The 17,083-nt window shown below is 31.9% G+C and overlaps 2 protein-coding genes and 55 non-coding genes across 64 annotated transcripts in view; 27 read left to right on the forward strand and 30 right to left on the reverse strand.

The window, feature by feature from the left end:
* Positions 1-496: 496 nt before the first annotated feature.
* 21ur-6651 lies at positions 497-517 on the forward strand. Its single transcript, NR_065019.1, has one exon.
* Positions 518-566: 49 nt separating this feature from the next.
* 21ur-8660 lies at positions 567-587 on the forward strand. The gene has a single exon (NR_065020.1).
* A 160-nt stretch (positions 588-747) lies between these two features.
* 21ur-2072 lies at positions 748-768 on the forward strand. Its single transcript, NR_065021.1, has one exon.
* A 267-nt stretch (positions 769-1,035) lies between these two features.
* Positions 1,036-1,056, reverse strand: 21ur-2443. Its single transcript, NR_065022.1, has one exon.
* Positions 1,057-1,135: 79 nt separating this feature from the next.
* Positions 1,136-1,156, reverse strand: 21ur-11371. Its single transcript, NR_065023.1, has one exon.
* Positions 1,157-1,325: 169 nt separating this feature from the next.
* 21ur-7861 lies at positions 1,326-1,346 on the forward strand. The gene has a single exon (NR_065024.1).
* Positions 1,347-1,735: 389 nt separating this feature from the next.
* On the forward strand, positions 1,736-1,756 carry 21ur-4249. Its single transcript, NR_065025.1, has one exon.
* 21ur-12916 lies at positions 1,739-1,759 on the forward strand. The gene has a single exon (NR_065026.1).
* Positions 1,760-2,083: 324 nt separating this feature from the next.
* On the reverse strand, positions 2,084-2,104 carry 21ur-1837. The gene has a single exon (NR_065027.1).
* Positions 2,105-2,361: 257 nt separating this feature from the next.
* Positions 2,362-2,382, forward strand: 21ur-8497. The gene has a single exon (NR_065028.1).
* Positions 2,364-2,384, forward strand: 21ur-10828. The gene has a single exon (NR_065029.1).
* Positions 2,385-2,889: 505 nt separating this feature from the next.
* Positions 2,890-2,910, reverse strand: 21ur-5531. The gene has a single exon (NR_065030.1).
* 21ur-11872 lies at positions 2,893-2,913 on the forward strand. The gene has a single exon (NR_065031.1).
* On the forward strand, positions 2,894-2,914 carry 21ur-8819. The gene has a single exon (NR_065032.1).
* A 514-nt stretch (positions 2,915-3,428) lies between these two features.
* 21ur-4120 lies at positions 3,429-3,449 on the forward strand. The gene has a single exon (NR_065033.1).
* Positions 3,432-3,452, forward strand: 21ur-13409. The gene has a single exon (NR_065034.1).
* Positions 3,453-3,582: 130 nt separating this feature from the next.
* 21ur-445 lies at positions 3,583-3,603 on the reverse strand. The gene has a single exon (NR_065035.1).
* A 257-nt stretch (positions 3,604-3,860) lies between these two features.
* 21ur-5305 lies at positions 3,861-3,881 on the forward strand. Its single transcript, NR_065036.1, has one exon.
* A 344-nt stretch (positions 3,882-4,225) lies between these two features.
* Positions 4,226-4,246, forward strand: 21ur-902. Its single transcript, NR_065037.1, has one exon.
* A 499-nt stretch (positions 4,247-4,745) lies between these two features.
* 21ur-4836 lies at positions 4,746-4,766 on the forward strand. The gene has a single exon (NR_065038.1).
* 21ur-288 lies at positions 4,750-4,770 on the forward strand. The gene has a single exon (NR_065039.1).
* Positions 4,771-4,956: 186 nt separating this feature from the next.
* 21ur-4992 lies at positions 4,957-4,977 on the forward strand. Its single transcript, NR_065040.1, has one exon.
* Positions 4,978-5,207: 230 nt separating this feature from the next.
* Positions 5,208-5,228, forward strand: 21ur-4668. Its single transcript, NR_065041.1, has one exon.
* Positions 5,229-5,285: 57 nt separating this feature from the next.
* 21ur-1696 lies at positions 5,286-5,306 on the forward strand. The gene has a single exon (NR_065042.1).
* On the forward strand, positions 5,287-5,307 carry 21ur-11216. Its single transcript, NR_065043.1, has one exon.
* Positions 5,308-5,500: 193 nt separating this feature from the next.
* Positions 5,501-5,521, forward strand: 21ur-261. Its single transcript, NR_065044.1, has one exon.
* 21ur-6913 lies at positions 5,517-5,537 on the reverse strand. The gene has a single exon (NR_065045.1).
* A 187-nt stretch (positions 5,538-5,724) lies between these two features.
* On the reverse strand, positions 5,725-5,745 carry 21ur-6637. Its single transcript, NR_065046.1, has one exon.
* Positions 5,746-6,103: 358 nt separating this feature from the next.
* On the reverse strand, positions 6,104-6,124 carry 21ur-1309. The gene has a single exon (NR_065047.1).
* Positions 6,125-6,545: 421 nt separating this feature from the next.
* Positions 6,546-6,566, reverse strand: 21ur-4083. Its single transcript, NR_065048.1, has one exon.
* Positions 6,567-6,860: 294 nt separating this feature from the next.
* 21ur-8925 lies at positions 6,861-6,881 on the reverse strand. Its single transcript, NR_065049.1, has one exon.
* Positions 6,882-7,371: 490 nt separating this feature from the next.
* 21ur-9540 lies at positions 7,372-7,392 on the reverse strand. Its single transcript, NR_065050.1, has one exon.
* A 229-nt stretch (positions 7,393-7,621) lies between these two features.
* Positions 7,622-7,642, reverse strand: 21ur-528. The gene has a single exon (NR_065051.1).
* A 253-nt stretch (positions 7,643-7,895) lies between these two features.
* 21ur-1290 lies at positions 7,896-7,916 on the forward strand. Its single transcript, NR_065052.1, has one exon.
* A 194-nt stretch (positions 7,917-8,110) lies between these two features.
* On the reverse strand, positions 8,111-8,131 carry 21ur-866. The gene has a single exon (NR_065053.1).
* A 70-nt stretch (positions 8,132-8,201) lies between these two features.
* 21ur-10442 lies at positions 8,202-8,222 on the reverse strand. The gene has a single exon (NR_065054.1).
* A 498-nt stretch (positions 8,223-8,720) lies between these two features.
* Positions 8,721-8,741, reverse strand: 21ur-560. Its single transcript, NR_065055.1, has one exon.
* On the reverse strand, positions 8,724-8,744 carry 21ur-1720. The gene has a single exon (NR_065056.1).
* Positions 8,745-9,226: 482 nt separating this feature from the next.
* On the reverse strand, positions 9,227-10,372 carry Y105C5B.20 (DUF1905 domain-containing protein). Its single transcript, NM_070508.3, has 3 exons — positions 10,049-10,372; positions 9,679-10,005; positions 9,227-9,629 (listed from the first exon to the last, which is right to left on the reverse strand). The coding sequence occupies exons 1-3, from the start codon at positions 10,208-10,210 to the stop codon at positions 9,450-9,452; spliced, it is 669 nt and encodes a 222-aa protein (NP_502909.1). The 5' UTR covers positions 10,211-10,372; the 3' UTR covers positions 9,227-9,449.
* Positions 10,373-10,850: 478 nt separating this feature from the next.
* Positions 10,851-10,871, reverse strand: 21ur-3645. Its single transcript, NR_065057.1, has one exon.
* 21ur-5274 lies at positions 10,852-10,872 on the reverse strand. The gene has a single exon (NR_065058.1).
* A 339-nt stretch (positions 10,873-11,211) lies between these two features.
* 21ur-1868 lies at positions 11,212-11,232 on the reverse strand. Its single transcript, NR_065059.1, has one exon.
* Positions 11,233-11,372: 140 nt separating this feature from the next.
* On the forward strand, positions 11,373-11,393 carry 21ur-8779. The gene has a single exon (NR_065060.1).
* A 352-nt stretch (positions 11,394-11,745) lies between these two features.
* 21ur-8781 lies at positions 11,746-11,766 on the reverse strand. Its single transcript, NR_065061.1, has one exon.
* An 86-nt stretch (positions 11,767-11,852) lies between these two features.
* 21ur-11672 lies at positions 11,853-11,873 on the reverse strand. Its single transcript, NR_065062.1, has one exon.
* 21ur-5881 lies at positions 11,854-11,874 on the reverse strand. The gene has a single exon (NR_065063.1).
* Positions 11,875-12,010: 136 nt separating this feature from the next.
* 21ur-4247 lies at positions 12,011-12,031 on the forward strand. The gene has a single exon (NR_065064.1).
* Positions 12,032-12,405: 374 nt separating this feature from the next.
* Positions 12,406-12,426, forward strand: 21ur-10654. The gene has a single exon (NR_065065.1).
* Positions 12,427-12,774: 348 nt separating this feature from the next.
* On the reverse strand, positions 12,775-12,795 carry 21ur-9215. The gene has a single exon (NR_065066.1).
* Positions 12,796-12,988: 193 nt separating this feature from the next.
* On the reverse strand, positions 12,989-13,009 carry 21ur-5109. The gene has a single exon (NR_065067.1).
* 21ur-3158 lies at positions 12,990-13,010 on the reverse strand. The gene has a single exon (NR_065068.1).
* A 516-nt stretch (positions 13,011-13,526) lies between these two features.
* On the forward strand, positions 13,527-13,547 carry 21ur-5575. The gene has a single exon (NR_065069.1).
* A 54-nt stretch (positions 13,548-13,601) lies between these two features.
* The window catches only part of jac-1, a gene marked incomplete at both ends in the record, with an annotated part of 29,013 nt that continues 25,531 nt past the window's right edge, over positions 13,602-17,083 (reverse strand). For 2 of the 8 annotated variants that reach the window (NM_001268952.3, NM_001047543.4), the window contains 4 exons: positions 13,896-14,172; positions 14,693-14,861; positions 14,917-15,075; positions 15,531-16,634. In NM_001268952.3, coding sequence (NP_001255881.1) covers positions 13,896-14,172; positions 14,693-14,861; positions 14,917-15,075; positions 15,531-16,634 — 1,709 coding nt within the window. Of the gene's footprint in view, positions 14,173-14,692; positions 14,862-14,916; positions 15,082-15,530; positions 16,635-17,083 lie in introns of all 8 variants that reach the window. The other 6 variants (NM_001307195.3, NM_001307196.3, NM_001307197.4 and 3 more) reach the window with 5 other exon arrangements.
* 21ur-3954 lies at positions 14,448-14,468 on the forward strand. The gene has a single exon (NR_065070.1).
* On the reverse strand, positions 14,605-14,625 carry 21ur-4490. The gene has a single exon (NR_065071.1).
* 21ur-3608 lies at positions 16,649-16,669 on the reverse strand. The gene has a single exon (NR_065072.1).
* Positions 16,652-16,672, reverse strand: 21ur-15236. Its single transcript, NR_065073.1, has one exon.

Below are 17,083 nucleotides of genomic sequence, written 5' to 3' on the forward strand. Positions count from 1 at the left end.
AAGATTTGAATTAAAAAACCGCGAATTTTCAAAATTAGTGAATAACAATATAAAATTCACGAGAAACAAGAAACAACACAAAATAAAAACCGATAAAATCGAAAACGTCACCGCACGGGAAGCATTGTTTGCGCGCAATGCCTCCCGCCGCGAGTTGAGAGACCGAATTAGTGTGAGAGACGCAGGTGGTGGTAAGAGAAATGACGAGAGACGCAGAGAAAAGGAACGTTTCAGGACAACGGACGTTGGTTTACGAGAGGGGGGTTTGGAGCGTTTTTAGTGTTTATTGATTGGTTTTGATTAGAATTTTGAATTTTTCGAGCGTTTGCCCCACAACAAAGAGATGGCAAATATTAAAAAAAAACTGTTAACTGTTAGAGAAAACATCTACTGTTTAAACAACTAAGCATAAAAGAAAAATTAAAATAAAAAATTAATTAATTGAAAATACTGTTTCAAGTTTGTATTTAATATTGATGTAACTTTTTTAAAATGCTGGGGAAAATAAAAATAATTTCACTTTTTCAACTGCAAATCATAGCTCCAAGAACAACTTGACATATTATTGGACTGATAATCTGTTGTTTCGGGAACATTTGTTAACGTTTATTTTTTCAAAGATAATTCCCTATAAATGATTTTTAATGAAAGAAAAACGCGGAAATCCTATAATTTGTTTTGCATTTCGAGAATTGAAATTACAGTTTCAAGTAGACTTAAAATTACTAGATAAATTTGATCATTCAATAATGCTTTTAAGTTTGTCGAAATTTCGAAGAAAAAAAATTTGTGAAACTGCTTAAATTTTCAGAAATTAATATTATAAAACTGACTAGTTTCATTATTGTTCGTGTATTGGAAATATTTGAAAATTAGCTTTTACTGCACTGATTTATATCTCATATAGGTGAGTGAAACTCGGTAGATGTCGGGCGCTCATATTTCGTTAGCGTTAGGCGTTCTTGAGAAACCCCACAAGTAATGTGGAATAATGTGTTGATTATCGGGTTTTTTTTTCACTGTTAAAACGACTGGAAAGGTCGAAGGATCTATCTACTAAAAATAGTTACTCAAGTTTTTCTTTTGAAAACCAGTTGAAACATCTCTGACAAAATTCAGATTTCTTTTCTCAAAAAAGTGATTTGAAATTTATAAAATAATTGATATTTCTAGAACACATTAAACAACTTTATGAAACTGTTTTTGGTGTAAAATCATTTTAAATGAAGGAAAAACGGAAAAATCATATAATTTTTTACGTTTCGAGAATTGAAATTACTGTTTCAAGTAAGAAATAAGATTTCAAGAAAAGTTTACTTATTCAATAGTAATTTAATGATATGACAGTAATTTAATTCAATGAAAAAAATTGAACCATTTTCCTTCAAAAATTATCAAACTTTTCCACAGTTTTCGAACTTAAACTACTGCGAAGCCTAGCGCGCTTGACGCGCTAATCTACCGTTCTAACTTTATAAAATTCATAATCAGTAAAATTTATGAAATAATCAAAATTTTAAAGAATAAGTATTTTAAAATGTTATATTAGATACCTTATCTGCTATTCAAAAGAATGAATTGAAATATAAATAAAACGCTCCCAAATATTTTAAATGCCATCTGCATTTCGATCAATCTAGCAACAGTTTAGGAAGTTGTTTTTTATTCATGAGCGTTCAAAAAAAAATTGCGGTTTTAGAAAGTGGACAAACGGGTATTTTCATATACATATTGATGATTGAACGAAAATGATATTTTTGTAATTTTAATTTGATAGCTTTCTAAAAATGGGAATTTAAAAAAACAAATGAAAAAAAAATAATTTGATGAAAAACAAATCCATGAACAAATTAAAAAATTAATTGCTACCAAAACACACTGAAACTTTAAATTTATCTTCTATTTTTCCTTAAAAATTTTTTAATTTCACAATTAGACGGCAAGAATAAGTATTTTTTTTTAAAGACCATTTTATAATGAGACCGCCTACTTTATGCCGCGAAATTGTCTGTAACATTGCTTTTTTTTGGAAGAAATAACACCAACTTATTGCTCTAAATTTACAAAATTCTAGCCGACTTTACAACAATAAACAAGACATAGAATACAACTAAAAATCCTAGCCCACACTTAACCACAATGTGAAACACGTATTGATTTCAACCATGAACGTCATTAGTTAATTTTCAATTAGAAATTGATTCTTCCATGCATTATGTGAGAATAAACAGGAACATTTCAGAAATATACTCTGAATTGTTTCATTTTGTCATTTTAATTCATTTTCAGTAGGATTTTATTCAATAAAAACATATTTTGTTTCACGTAACTAATATAAAAACAATGAGCAGCAATATGCGTAGCTAGTGATTGAGTAGTAATGCAAGCTGGAAATGAAAATTGAACATTACTATTAAAGTTTTAAAAAAACTCTAGATTTTATCATTTGATTGTCTAAATATATTTTTAAAAAACTAGCTTTTACTGCACTGATTTGTATCTTATAAAAGTGAGTGAAACCCGGTAGATGTCGGGTGCTCATTTAAAGGCAGGAGTTAGGTCTTCTCGAGCAACGTACACAAATAATGTGTTCTCGAAATTGGTGTGTATAAATTCAAAATTAAAAAAAAATATAAGTACTTACCTAAAACGTGAAAAAATTATTTTAAAACCCGTTTCACAAAGTAGGTTTATTTAAATTGTTAAATTGTTTTAGAAACCAATAGTAGGACACTGATTTTTTCATTATACTTTTTCAAAATATTTCCATGGAATGAAAACCCCGACAATTTATGATTTATCTGAATTATCGATGACTTCAAAGATTTTTCTCACTTTCTTGTTTTTCTGTTTCAGATTTTTGTTAAGTTATACAAATTGTATGGTTGAGTGTTTTAGTTTTTTTTCGAATTAAACTAATTTTATTTAGTAAACTATTTATAAAATATATAAAACATTGTAAATACTGTTATAACAACTTTTATCAGATTTTTATTCAAAATGAGATGGCAATTTCAAAAAAAAAAAACATTTCCACTTTCAACGTTTGATTAAGAAATACACAAGGATTTGCTGACACAGGCTCCCCAGTTTCAGCATGAGCAGAGATAGGAAAATATATTACGATGTTTCTTTAATAAAAATGTTATAACAAGATCAATCTATACATAATTACGCTGATTAAAATCGTTTTTCTTGTTATTTTTCTTGAACCATTTCAAAAATGTACTATTTCATGATGTCAATATAAAAATGAATTTATCGATATTATTATAAAGTTATCGCATGGCTTTATAAATGAAAAAAGTATCGAAGGTAAAGGAGCGGATGCACTTCCCGAACTTTCGAAATCAGGTTTAAAAAAAAGTCAAAATATAACTTTACTGTTTCATTGTAGAAGTAAAGTATAAACTTTTTAATTTCAGTGTTACTCAGTCAGCGATCGAGAAATTCAATTCTAGCTAGATAGTTTGTAAAAAGTGTTTATGCCTAAATATGGAAAGAAAACACCGTTTATTGCGCGGTTTTATGGAAAAAATTACACAACCTTATTGCTCTAAATTTTCAAAATTTAGCCGATTTGACTACATAAAAAAGAAACTAATACAATTAAAAATTCTAGCACACTTTTAACCACAATGTGAAACGCGTCGATTTCAACCAGAACATCATTTGTTAATTATCATTTAAAATTTGATTCTTCCATGATTTATATGAGAAAAAACTGAAACATTTTAGAAAATATACTCTAAATTGTTTCATATTGTCACTTTAATTCATTTTTAGTGGTATTTTATTCAATAAAAACATATTCTGTTTCACCTAACTGTTATGAAAACAATGATGATAGCAAATAGTGATTGAGTAGAAATGCAAGGTTGAAATGAAAATTGAACCTTACTATTAAAGTTAAAAAAATTAAAAACTTTAGATTTTATTATTTGTTTGTCTATTGAAAATATTTAAAAGTTAGCTTTTACTGCACTGATTTGTATCTCATAAAAGTGAGTGAAACCCGGTAGATGTCGGGTGCTCTTTCTTCAAGGACAGGCGTTAGGTATTCTTGAGAAACCGCACAAATAATGTGGGATAATGTGTTCTCAAAATTGGTGTGTTGAAATTCAAAGTTCTTAGAAAATATAAGTACTTATCTAAAAGCTTGAAAAATTATTTTAAAACCAGTTTCACAAAGTACATTTATTTAAATTGTTTTAAAAACCATTAGTCAAAAGCAATTTTCTCCTAATACTTTATATAAATGGTTTTTTTAAGTTGACTAATTTCATCATTGTTCGTGTATTGGAAAAATTTAAAAATTAGCTTTTCCTGCACTCACAAAGGTAAGTGAAACTCAGTTAGATGTCGGGAGCTAGATTTTTTGAATACAGCAGTCAGGTCTTCTCGAGCAGCGTCCACAAATCATGTGCAATAACATAATTCATTAACATACAATAATACAGACATTTATGTTGCTTCACAAAATCCGCTTACCTAGTTTTTTAAAATAAAAGTTATGCAATTAATATATTAATAACTTTGTTTTGAAATTTTAGTACCCACTTGAAACAGTATTTTCAATTCTCATGTCAATACTCAAAAAATTAGTGAAAACAGTTTCAATAGTTTTAAAATAGTTTTTTCTTTTAAAAAAATGTGTGGGACAGTTATTGAAAATAAATATTGTTATTTTTCCAAAAATCTACTATTTCATGATGTTTTTAATAAAACAAAAGTAAAACCACACATTAATGAAATAATCCATTGCTCTTTGGAATTTAAATCTCAAAAGGAGTGAAAATTAGTCTTTTTTGCTTTACATTCTATCATTTTCAAAAGGATGAAAACAGGGAAAATCGTCAGTTTTTTCTAGAGAAAGCAAATAAAAGAAAACTTGACTTAAAAATATGAACTGTTTTTGAAAGTTAATATTAATGTCCTCAATTTAAATATAATCGCTCCAATATGAATAGAATTTTTACGGTACCCCAAAGTTCTTATGTATGTCCTCTCAGTATAAGTTTTCTTGAAAACGAGTTTTCTCTAATTCCGCAAAAAATGGAAAATTGACACAATTTCAATATTGACACTATTCATTGGTTGAAAAGAAAGCGTGGTTTTGCTCTGATTGGTTGGCAGTTGCAGTTAGACAATCTCACAGATCATGTTTCAAATTATTGTTTTAACATTGACAATAAATGTCAGAGTAATAAAGTAATAAGAATGAGTAGTTTTATTCAAACAGTTTCATGTAGTATATGAAAACAACGAGGATTTCATTAGAATGATTAGCAACTTTTCATCATGAAAAAAGTAATCACAAAAGTTGTCATACGTTTCAAGTTTTTAAATAAAAATTTGCGAATGTTGAATGTGTTATCAAAATTTATTCGTTTGAATTCAAAATTCTTGGAAAGTATAAGTACCTTGAAACTCGTACAAAATTTTTTTAAATCTGCTTCGCGAAGTACATTTTTTCTTTTCGACGATATGAGAACCCCATTTATTGATGCCTCTCAAGCCCATCACCATCAATACAATTAAAATGTTAAAAACCAACACAGTTATACTAATTATCTGAAACAGTAAAAAAATTATATTTTTTTGAATTCAGTGTAAATACCTTAGATATGTTATTGACTACAATTTTTTGACAAACACCTGAAATATTTGGTGAAGAAATGAGCTACACTATAATACAAAAATTTCTTGAACTGAACTTTCTCAAAACCCGAATGAGATGGACGATTAATGTTTAAAAAAAGGTACAAAGTATGAAAAATGACAGAAACTGTAAAAAAATTAACTGAAGCAATTTTTCATCAATGTTTAATATTTAGAAAAAAATACTCGCTTTATGTATATTCAATCTTTGAGAATAGCACTATGTGTGTCTTGAGAATTTAAAAAAAATATGATTAGAAATATTTCGACATCTACTTCAATTAAATGAATAAAGTTCTCATGTGTTTCAGAAACAAAAATTAAAAGTTGCGAATATTATTCTTTCAAATTAGAGTATCCGATCTGCAAAACGGTTTTCTGAGATTTTTTTTTTAATTCTGAAAAATATAATTAAAGAACAACCATCCATTAATCCAAACCATCAGTCCATTCATGAACCCTAACATAAATTCAAAATTTCGAAAGTTTATATAAAATTACTGAAACAGTGGAACTTTGGTTTTTTGTGAAGCCAAATTTTTTAGTTTCGTTACCCGTTTGTATCTTTCGAAATTATTATTAAAATCACAAATTATAACAAATAAAAAATTTATCATTTTTTCGAATCCTGTTTCTAAATAAATAAATAAAACCTTCTATTATTATTTTTTTTTAGTTTTCCAATCATTTTCATTAATTTTTGTCGATTTGTATCGGTTTTTTTCAAAAAATACATTTTTTCGTGTCAATTGAACGTTGTATCAACATAAGACGTTTGAAATCTCATTTTTCAGAACAACGAGCAGTTATTTTTTGTAATTCAGAAACATGATTCAGAAAATTAACAAATCTATTATTTGTGACACTCAAAATAAAAAAACTTTTTTTTTTTGGTGATTTTGATAATAGTTCCAATTGTTAAGAACTATTCTTGTAAATATACTGAAACAGTGAAGATCCAGTTTGAAATAAATTAAAATTTTCAAAGTCAAGCTCGGAAAATTCTACAAATTTGGAATATTTTCTGCACACATTATTCTAGTTTGAATCCGTGTCTACATATTCTTGTTGACCTGAAAAATAAGATATCTGCCAATTATAGGTCAATGCCAATAATTTATAACATTTTCTTTTACTTGCATCGGTCTACGAAAAAAAATGTTGTTAACAATTTCACCTATGCAGAAACATTCACCGCGTCTAAGTTTTTTCTGAACTTGCTGAAAAATTTTTATCCCATACGGTATAAATGAGGAACATGAAACAGCAGATTTTTTTTTCGAATTTAATTTCTTTATTTGAACCCAGTTTCTAGATGTTGAAGTCCTAAAGTTTCGTTTTTTTTTAAATTTTTGTTTTTCATGTATTATTGTTATTTTATTCAATTTCAATGTTTTTTTTTAATGTGAGTTAATCTTTGTGGTTTTCTGGCAATTGATAGTGTGCTAAAAGTTTTTGGGCAAATGCATTTTCTAATTTGAGCTGGAATTGAATACTTTTTAAAACACAAATTAATGTTCTGCAGGAATTTTTACTTTTTTTTCTTTTTTTTGTCTGACGTCGTTAATGTTATATTTTTCAAAATTTTTTTGAAAAGGAAGGAAAAAAAGAACAAAAGAATTAATACTTCTAGGTAAATCTGAAAACTTATTACAAAGTATATGAAACGGTAATTTTTTGGAATTCGTAGAAAAGCAATTACATTTTCCATCATCGAGAAATTTCAAAAAATCGAGGTGCCTCCTCGATTGTTTGTTAATATTGAAGTAATGAAGTAGTATAATTTTTAATTGAATGATTTTCATAAAATTTTAGATTCAATTTGAATCGGCCTGTTTTTGACTGCAAGAATCGAATATATGGACTTGAAAAATTTATTTTTCTAATAAAAATAGTAGTTATTCAGAATGTTCATAACTTTTATTTTAGAAATCATGCAATAATAATTTAATGATATTTTTCAACCGCAAATGAAGATTCAGTAAATCTAAAATTTTTGAAGAACACTTAAAGGCAATGTGAAACACGTCTATATAAAACTAAAATAATAATTCACATAAATAGCTTGATGTTTTGAAAATGATTAGTTTGAAAAAAAAACAACAGAAATTTTGAGAAAATACTCTAATTTGTGTCTTTCATCAATTTATCTTATTTATCAAAATATTTAATTTTGCAAAGGAATTTGCTCTTTCATATAATCATTAAGAAAACATTACAGAATTGCAATGTAATTAGTTGTCCATACGTTTCTCACAAAAAATGAAGGTAAAAGCCACATCGTGGTGAGTTATATCTTTTAACGATGATTAGAGCCCGGTAGTTGTCGGGTGCTAAATGGTTTTGGATGTTTTTTTTTAACTGTGTGCAACTTTGCCAAGTTTTGTGAAAACCGATAAATAATACAATATTAAGAATTGATGATATTAAAATTATTTTTTTTGTTTTGCATCACAGAAATCTATGTTTAATAGAGTTGCTTTCAAGTTTGCTATTTATGGAAATTATGAAACAGAGCAATATGTTGTTTAATGTTTAAAAATAAAAATTCCAGATATATAATTCATTTTGAACAATAACCAAGTAACAAAATGAATATGAAACAGCACAGGTACTTTTAAAGAATCACAAGTTGCGCTCACAACAATTCCTATTTTCTTAAAATTAAAAAAAAATTTTTTTTACTGTTTCATATGTACAATACATATTTCTAATTCAGTACCGGTTTTTTTGGATTTTTGTTTTTTACAGAAATTTTTAAGTTTACAATTGATCTGAGCTTCGTGCCTGTAAAAGTTGAGCCAGAAAATGTCGGGCGCTGCAAAAAGTGCAAAAAACTTGATTTTAGATACGAACAAAAACTGTACAGTTTCGAAAAAAGTCAACAATATAAAGCAAATTTTTTTTCCAATTTTAGACTTAACATTTAAGGCTTCTGACATCTTCTGAATAACATGAAACTGTAAAAAAATTGTTCTCCTGATTGACTTTCTATTGTTTCTGCTGTTCTTGCCCAGCATTTTAAACTAATTTGAAATAAAAAAGGAACGTTAATGAACTGATTTAACACATGGATACCAATAACATTATGTCCAGTTCCAATGTTAAATATCATGCTCCTGTAACAGTAAAATATTTGATACTGTGTATTATTTCCACGCGGATAAATCTGAAAATGATTTTCCGATTGTAATTTTTTTTTTGAATAATTAAGTGTTTTTATAAACAATTTTTCAATTTTAACATCACATTGACCCAGGAAAATGTTAAAATTGAAGAATAAAAAATTGTAAAAACTAGTCCCAATAATTTCAATCCCGAGAAGTGATACCTGTACGCAATTTGACTACCGTATACATGGATGTTTGGTAGCGTTTTTTTTAATCAAAAAACGATCGGTCCAACATTTTTTGGACCTAAGATTGTTTCCTTAAAACGCGCCCAAACCTGACTAAACTCAATTATCAGTAGAGCGCGTTCACATTGATGTGCCCTTTGCCGGGCCGTGGTTATATAGATGTCTCGTGTTTAAAAAATGCAATGTTGGGAAAATCCAAAAGACAGTATACAATTTATTTAATGATAATCAATTTTGTATCCGCAATAATTTTATAAAAAATCATGAGAGTATAAACGCTATTTTCCCGTCTGCTGATACTCTTTTAGCGACGGTCATCTGCCTATGTTGTACAAAAATCGAAAAAAATGCTAGCGATCAATAGAGAAATAAGAAGAATGGCAGTGAAAATCGACATTCCAAGATTATAGTCAATGAGAGCCTCAGGCTTTTAAACTTTCTGCTTTACTTCCAACTCCGTCAGGTGCATCTTATCAGTCTGATCTACTTCGGTCATTTTGTCTGACTTCTGATTGTTTCTTCCATCAATATCATTCAATTGTTCATTCTTGTTGAGATTACTTTTCAGTACGTCAAAAATGTCTTCATAGTTATTCCGAGTATGAAGATTCTGAAAAAAAGAAACTATATGAGAAAATATGGGAATTTTGTTTTCTTACCTCAATTGTATCCTCTTGGTCCGATGATGTCACTTTCTGCTGGGCAAATCGTGTGAACATCTCATAAAATGGAGTTTTCCTAGAACCGATAAGATCCTGCTCAGCCATTTCCCGAACATCCTTGATTGCATTGGATGCCATTTCAGTGTCACTCATTGGCTCCAATTTCGATAAGCGAGATCCTTCAGCGACTTTCAGAAACTGCTGGAATCTCCCTCTTGCCACAACAAATTCCTGGCTCTTTTGGAAGCTTTTCGGAAGCTCATCGGCCTTGACAATGCATCGGAATGAGTTTTTCCCCAGCTTCTCCACCACATTTGTCAGATTCTGAAGAAACAATATTAGACCTTTAAGATCTGAAAAATCATACCTGCTGACGGAAAACTACGGTTTGACCAGGACGAGCCGTTCCACGTAGACGTTGTCCACTGAATGGAGCACAGATGAAATATTCGATTGTATTAAATGAATCACGATTGACAACGATTGAAACATACTCGGACACATCTACTTCACGCACCAAAATGTCCATATTTCCAGTCTTGTCAAAGTGAACAACTGTCCGACAGTTCTCATTTGGGTCACATTTTGAAGTCTCGGCAAAGCACGATTCGGTCGCAGAGAAGTTGATTGAAGCAAATTACAGTGTGGTGAGCAGGGAGAAGACAAGAATGATTTGATGAAGAATCATCGCCTGAAAAATTACAATTGTTTGCGGAAATGGTTTTTAAGATTTTAAAGATGGAAAAACTGAAATCCTCTAAAAATAAGAGAAAAAATAAAAAAAGAGAACAACATAGTGAATGAGAGGCGTGTTGCGAAACACAATGCGCGGGCAGCCGCAACTTTTCGCGGGCAGCCGCAACGAAAGAGGGTTGGCGCGTTGCGGACCATTCTCAATGGAGCGCACATGGTACACCCTGGAGTGCTCGGCCCGGCCATTATAATAGATTTCAATATATATTATTTTAATACAAGTAAAACAATGTCTAGAAAAAATGACGTATATTTCGAAAAAGACACTTCAAAAATTAATAACTTTTCATTGGAATTTTAACTTGAAATGATAGGAAACAAATTTACCCTTTGGACACTGATAATGCCTTTCAGTTGACCTACGCCTGCCTCAAGCCTACACTCGTGACAAAGTCGTTTTTTTTTAATTTATAAAATAGAGACTATTTCGCTCTCCAATTGTTTCATGAAAAGAATCCACAATTTATGAAGAAATTGAAAATGTATTTTTCCTTAGAAAAATGAATTTTACTTGTTTTGTATGAATGCAATTTTTAATTTTTTTAAAATTGAATTTTTTTTAATTTGCAACATATTGAGCTATTAAAGAGAAAAGTGAATGAGAACAATGCGGGGTACCCCAATAAGTGAAAACATGTTTTGACAACATATTTTGATTCCGAAGAGAGAAAAAATAAAACCTCGCATTTTGAGCCGACAGAGCCCACTCACGCTTCACCACGTCGTCGCCGACCACTACCTGTTGTAATGGATCGAGTGAATAAACATTTTTTGATACCTGCGAGTTATCAGCCTGTACTAGTTTGTAAAATAATCACAAAATTACATTGGTTAACTGAAACTGGTACATTTTTGATTTTTGAAAAATGTTTGCAAAATTCACTTTAAACATCTGTTTCATAATTTACATTGAATTTTAGTTTCAATTCAAAAATCAGTATGTTGATCAAAGATGGATTTCACCCGTAAAATTCAAAAAAACGGGTGAGCGGGTGAACGAGTGATAAAACACGGGTGTGATTTTTTTTCTTTAAAAAATGTCCAAATAACCTTTTCGACAAAAAACGTACTAGTTCGAGCACTAACTCTCCATTTTTCGAACAAACAACAAAATAATGAACGAAAAATAACAAAACTAATTCTATTACTAATTCAAGAAAGTATTTCAACTTTTTTATCATTTGATTTCCATGAAATTGATGTTAATTTTCGTTTTAAAAAAATTGTCGTTCACCCGTTTCCGAGACCACGGGTGAGCGGGTCACCCGTCACCCGTGAAAATAACGGGTGAAACGGGTCACGGGTGAATCCATCCCTGATGTTGATACCATATTAGATGAGACAAAATATCTTTTTGATAAAGAATTCTTGGAAAAATAAAAATTTTTTAAAAAGTCTACACTTTTTAATATTTAGAATGAAGTATCAATTTGGTTTGAATCACATTTGACAATTGTCACGAAAATTTATAATTTAAGTGAATCAGTAAAATCAAAAAAAAAAAGAGAACCTTCTTGAAAAATGTTTTTCCTTTTTATTGAATCAATGAGAACTTATGTTTAACATAATAGTTTGATTGATATGCTTCTGCAATTGCACAGTTGATACCCGCGAGATGTCGGGCGCTATTTTGTGAAAATTTCCATTTTCTGTTTCTTGAAGCTGATTTTTTTTTCCAGAAAACTTCCTATGTTAAATTCAAATCTCATTTTATCTAGTATTGCCAAATGGTTTGGAATACGTCACTCGGCGGTGGGCGGACTCTGCAGTGTTCCGCCCACTTAATGGTCAAATAAATTTAAAATTGTTCATTTTTGAATTGTAGTACTAAATTATCCTTTTTGTGTTGTTTTCATTGCGGAACCTGTCGTGAAAAAACCAATTAAATTTTACTGCAAGTTTTTGTGGTAAAAAAATTTGAATAATGTTTCTGGTAATTGATAAATTCAATAAACTATTCTGCGTTTTCAATGTAGTATTGTAAATTCATAAATTACGATTTCAACCTTCTAAAACAATTCAAAAAATCTATAAAAACAAAAAAAATATACAAGAAAATTTAGTTTATTGGCTCAAAGGAATTCAGTGGCAAATCGCTGGGAGGAAATTCTTAAAAAATTGTTTTTTAATCATATAAAAATCAATAATTTTGTGCGGAACATTTTTTTTCTAAACTTTTCTTGTAAAAGTCTTGTAAAACAGTATAAACTTGTTGAATACTAATTGAAAATCACATGTTACTTTCTGAAAAAGACAGATTTTTGAAAATGACATCCTGAAAAGGTAAAATAAGATTTTTGTTTAAACCTGCAAGGTCTAAGAAATTTTTTAATTATTTCAATTGGGATATTTACACAAAAACTGATGACCTGGAAAATGCAAAACTGAAATTGAATTTTTGAAACCGCAAAAAAAATTAAAAAACGCATCAAATTTTTAGGACATGGTGCTTTCAAAAGACATTTTTAAAAAATGAAAAAAACTTTTTTTTTCACATCTACTTATTATTTAAACTATTCAAATTTCAAAATACAGATTGGAGTACTAATTGCATGCTTCTTCTAGTGAAATCCTAATACCTATTATAATAATCATGACATTTAAAAACCACGCGAAATAGTACTATTTTGAAAAATATTGTTCAAATTTCAAACTTTTTGTTATGAAACACTTTCTCTGAATTTGTTTTAACTCTTATGATATATCTTCACGGGTGACCCGTGAGATGTCGGGCGCAGTACTTTCCTGTAAAAACGTCCATTTTCTGTACTTCCTTCATTTGATCACAAGACTGTTGAAGTTATATTTTTTCTAGAAAATATGCATTGTTCAATTTAAAACTCACTTGATCTAGTATTTTCAAACAATCTAGAATACGTCACTGGACGGTGAGCAGACTTAATGTTCCGCCCATATAATGACCAATGAATTATACAGGCGTTCTTTTCTTAACAATTGGTCGTGTTAAGGGGTTTTCTAATCGTGGAACCATGAAAAAAACCAAATGTATTTTATTGCAAATTTTTTAATTAAAAAAATAATATAATGTTTCTAGTAATTGATAAATTCAATACACTATTTTGCATTTTCATTATCATATGAAATTAAAGTTTCAACCGTTTCAAGAAAGTCCAAAAATCGATGTTTTCTTCAAAACAAAAACAAAAAAAATTCACAAAAAATCTAGTTTATTGGCTCAATTGTTTATTGGCTTCAGTGGCAAATCGCTGGGAGGAAATTCAAAAAAATATAAAAAATTCATATAAAAATCAATAATTTTGTGCGGAACATTCTTTTTCTCTAGATACCGGTTTCAAAATGGGAGGGGCTGTGAATTTGACAGGAAAGTGTGTGTGGGGGGGAATAAGGGAAAAAATGCAAAATTTGTTGAGCAGCACATATAAAAAGTGAACTTGGCTTGACACAAAAAATCAATAAATTTAAAATTAATCGATAAATTTCTAGACCCAACTATCGTCGATATTCCCTCCTCCGCCACCGCCACGTGGCGATGGTTTTTGAACGGAGGAATAGACGGGTCCGTCACGTGGCACTTGGTCATAACGGCGTTGGATGGTTTGTGACGTGGCACTTGCCGGTCGGAGGGTCCCGGCACGATTGTTGCTCTCCATGGTACCGTACCCACCGCCAGAGGAGAGAGTTTCGTCGAGTTGGTGCATTGATGGACGCTCACGACCTTGGGATGAGATTGGACGGGCCAGTGTAGAGGAATCGCCTCTGTAATACAATTTTTGAGATTTTGAATGGGAAATGCTATGAATAAAAATTACAGTTTCAGCAGTGCTTTATCAGTTTTTTGAAAAGTTGAGAGCTTGATAACAAAAATATCATACAATTTTCAATTTCTCTTGAAATAATTCAAACAAATATAACTAGACTTTAAAAATATACTATTTTATAATTTAACTTTGATGGGTAGATTTAAAAAAATATTTACTAATAATTCACTGTTTCAAGGGCTAAATATTTTTGAAATAAACATAAAGCTTCAATATGGAATAAAATTATGCAGCATACGAAAAGTTGCTTGCTTTCCCGCAAAAAAAAAGAAACTGCAGCCGCATGCGGCCGACATTTACCGGGTATCGTTTTTCTCGCAGGTAAACGCAAAACCCGGTAGATGTGGAGCGCTTTTTTAGTATTGAAAACAGAAACATTGAAGATGATTGATCAAACATTCAAATAATTATTTCTTAATAGTATATCCCAGAAACAGTGAATTTTTTTAAAAACCCACCGTCTCGCAGTTCCCGAGTAGAAGTCTGCTTCCTTGAGCCCGCTTCTCTTGAATCCATCGTGAAGCTCCTTGTGCTGCCACATCACATACAGTACTTGACTAGCGTACTTACAAACTCGGTGAGAGTATGTTGGATAGGAACGAGACAGTGCTCGTAATTTGTCCGTACCTGAAACAGTGATTGTTTAAATTCAAATCCAATTTTTGTTGGGTGGAACACCTACCCTTCAGCTCATGAACATCCTTTGTATAGGCCGCTGAGCTTCTAACAATCTCGAATAGGATACCGAGTACCGCACCAATTGTCTGATCAGAGATTGCAGAACGACGTGGAGATCCCGGCTCGGGGAGCTTGTCGAGGAAGTCACGGAGTGCGTATTTTCCTGAAACTTGGGGGGGGGGCGGTTATTTGTTTTAGTATACGTTATAAACTTATATTGAGCCAATACTCATGGCTATTAGGGCATAGCCCGACATTTGCCGAGTCCCACATGGGAAAGGAAGCCGGTAAATGTCGGTTGCTGGAATTTTAGTGAATTTTAGGGGAAATTTATAAATGGCCACTATGTGAACAACATAATTATATGTTTTTGAAATGATATATAAAGAAAAAATCAACGATTGAAAAGTAGCTACTTGAAAATAAACAATTTGAAACAGTAGTTTTTTAAACTTTCTCGATAACCAGTGCTAATTTTTCCTTGACTTCAAAAATCAGATTTTATCTACCAAATTAATTTTTTTTAAGTTTAATAAATTTTTGCTGCATCCGACATCTCACGGGTTCCACTCTAGAAACCCGTTAGATGTCGGTCGCTTTCCAGATCAACAAACTAACCAATAAGTTCCCGATTCCTTGGATCAATCGCCAAATTCCTCAACGCAGTGGCCACGGCGCACACGACAAAGTCCTCGGGTAACCGGATGAGCTCGACAAGCACCGGCAACCCCTTCTCCACTCTCACCGCCGCTCGAACTTCTGCCGATGGCGGGAATTGGCACGCTGCCAGGTTTTGAATAGCTCCAGCCGATGCTTCAAGTGTCTCAATATTAGAACTATCTTGGAGAAGCTTCAGGTACAGTTTGACAACGTGTGGCTGCCAGAGAACAGAGGGTCCCGTCACGATGTTCTTCGGGTTCTTGTCCTTTTTCTTCTCCTTATCCTTCTTTTTCTTCTCAGGCTTCGGTGATGCCACGTGTTTCATGTTCTTCGACGAGCTGGAGTGAGCCGCCGCAGGATCATAGTTCGGATCGACGACTTCTTGGATACGGTAGCTCAGGTTACGGAGCAAGCACACCGCATTCTCGACTGTCGGAGAATCCACCTGACTCTTCTGAATAGCGTGAGTGAGGAAATGAACCAAGGCCTCGATAAGGTTCGGAATATCCCGAAGTCGACGTCTAGCTTGTTGAGACGCTGCAGAAACATTACGAAGGACTCCAGTAGAGTTTTTGAACAGTGTCGAGCCAAAGTGACGGGTAGGATCTGAAGTTCCAACAGCAAGGACCGGAGCAATAACCTGTTGACTGAGGATCTCCGTGGCCGACTCAAGGATCACAGGCTTCAACATATCCGCCGAGCTTAAATTCCAAAGTGCCGCCGCAGCTTCTTCCTTGACACTTGCATCATGTGTAGTTCGGAGTACTTCAGCAATCAGACGTACTCCATCAGCCTCCATCACTGCCAACTTGTTCGCGTCGTTTTCTTTGCCGAAGCTCAAATTTTTCAGGCAAGCACACGCATTCTTCTGGATCCGTGGAGTGTCTGAACGGAGGAGGGCGATGAGTTTCGGTATTCCACCGTATTCTCGTGTCTCTTCTTTAATCTGATTATCAGTGTAAGTGAGATGTTGAAGATAGCCAGAAGCATTTAGCTGTTTGTCCTTGTCAGCTGAGGAGAGGTATTCGATCACTTCTTTCAGAGATGGGTCTCGCCATTGCACTGAAATGTTTTTTTATTCTCATATTGGAAACTTAATAATATTTTCAAAAATCTTGGCTCCAAATAGAATTCATGAAACGGAAAATTTATTAAACAAAGTTTTGAGCTTTTAACGTAAGTTTAGGAGTACGGTAGCTTTGGTAGAACGCAATTTTGTCATTGCGCTGAATCTTACGACAAAATGCACAGAATCTCTAATTTTTGAGGCAAATTACACTCAAAATAATAAAACTGCGTGGCGTGTACGCAGAAAACTTAATATTAAGGCCCCGCCTTTGTTCGGAAAATTATGGTGAAAATGCAAAACCCAACCAATATTATGCCGCCGACATCTCACGGCTTCCGCAAGCCGTTGCGTTTAATTTGCAGCGCACGGAGACGGCTCGCGAGTTGAACGCAGTGGCGCGCGGAACCCGTGAGATGTCGGCGGCCTGATATTTGTTGGGGTT

The sequence above is a fragment of the Caenorhabditis elegans genome, chromosome IV (assembly GCF_000002985.6).
Source record: "Caenorhabditis elegans chromosome IV".
Classification (NCBI taxonomy): Eukaryota; Metazoa; Nematoda; class Chromadorea; order Rhabditida; family Rhabditidae; genus Caenorhabditis; species Caenorhabditis elegans.

What these genes read in the sequence shown, in the direction of transcription:
- Y105C5B.20 (NM_070508.3), bottom strand. Translation starts at nt 10,210, where the DNA reads ATGGACATTTTGGTGCGTGAAGTAGATGTGTCCGAGTATGTTTCAATC. An exon ending in CCGTAGTTTTCCGTCAGCAG is followed by an intron (nt 10,006 to 10,048) that starts GTATGATTTTTC and finishes TTGTTTCTTCAG; the next exon opens with AATCTGACAAATGTGGTGGA. An exon ending in ACCAAGAGGATACAATTGAG is followed by an intron (nt 9,630 to 9,678) that starts GTAAGAAAACAA and finishes TCTTTTTTTCAG; the next exon opens with AATCTTCATACTCGGAATAA.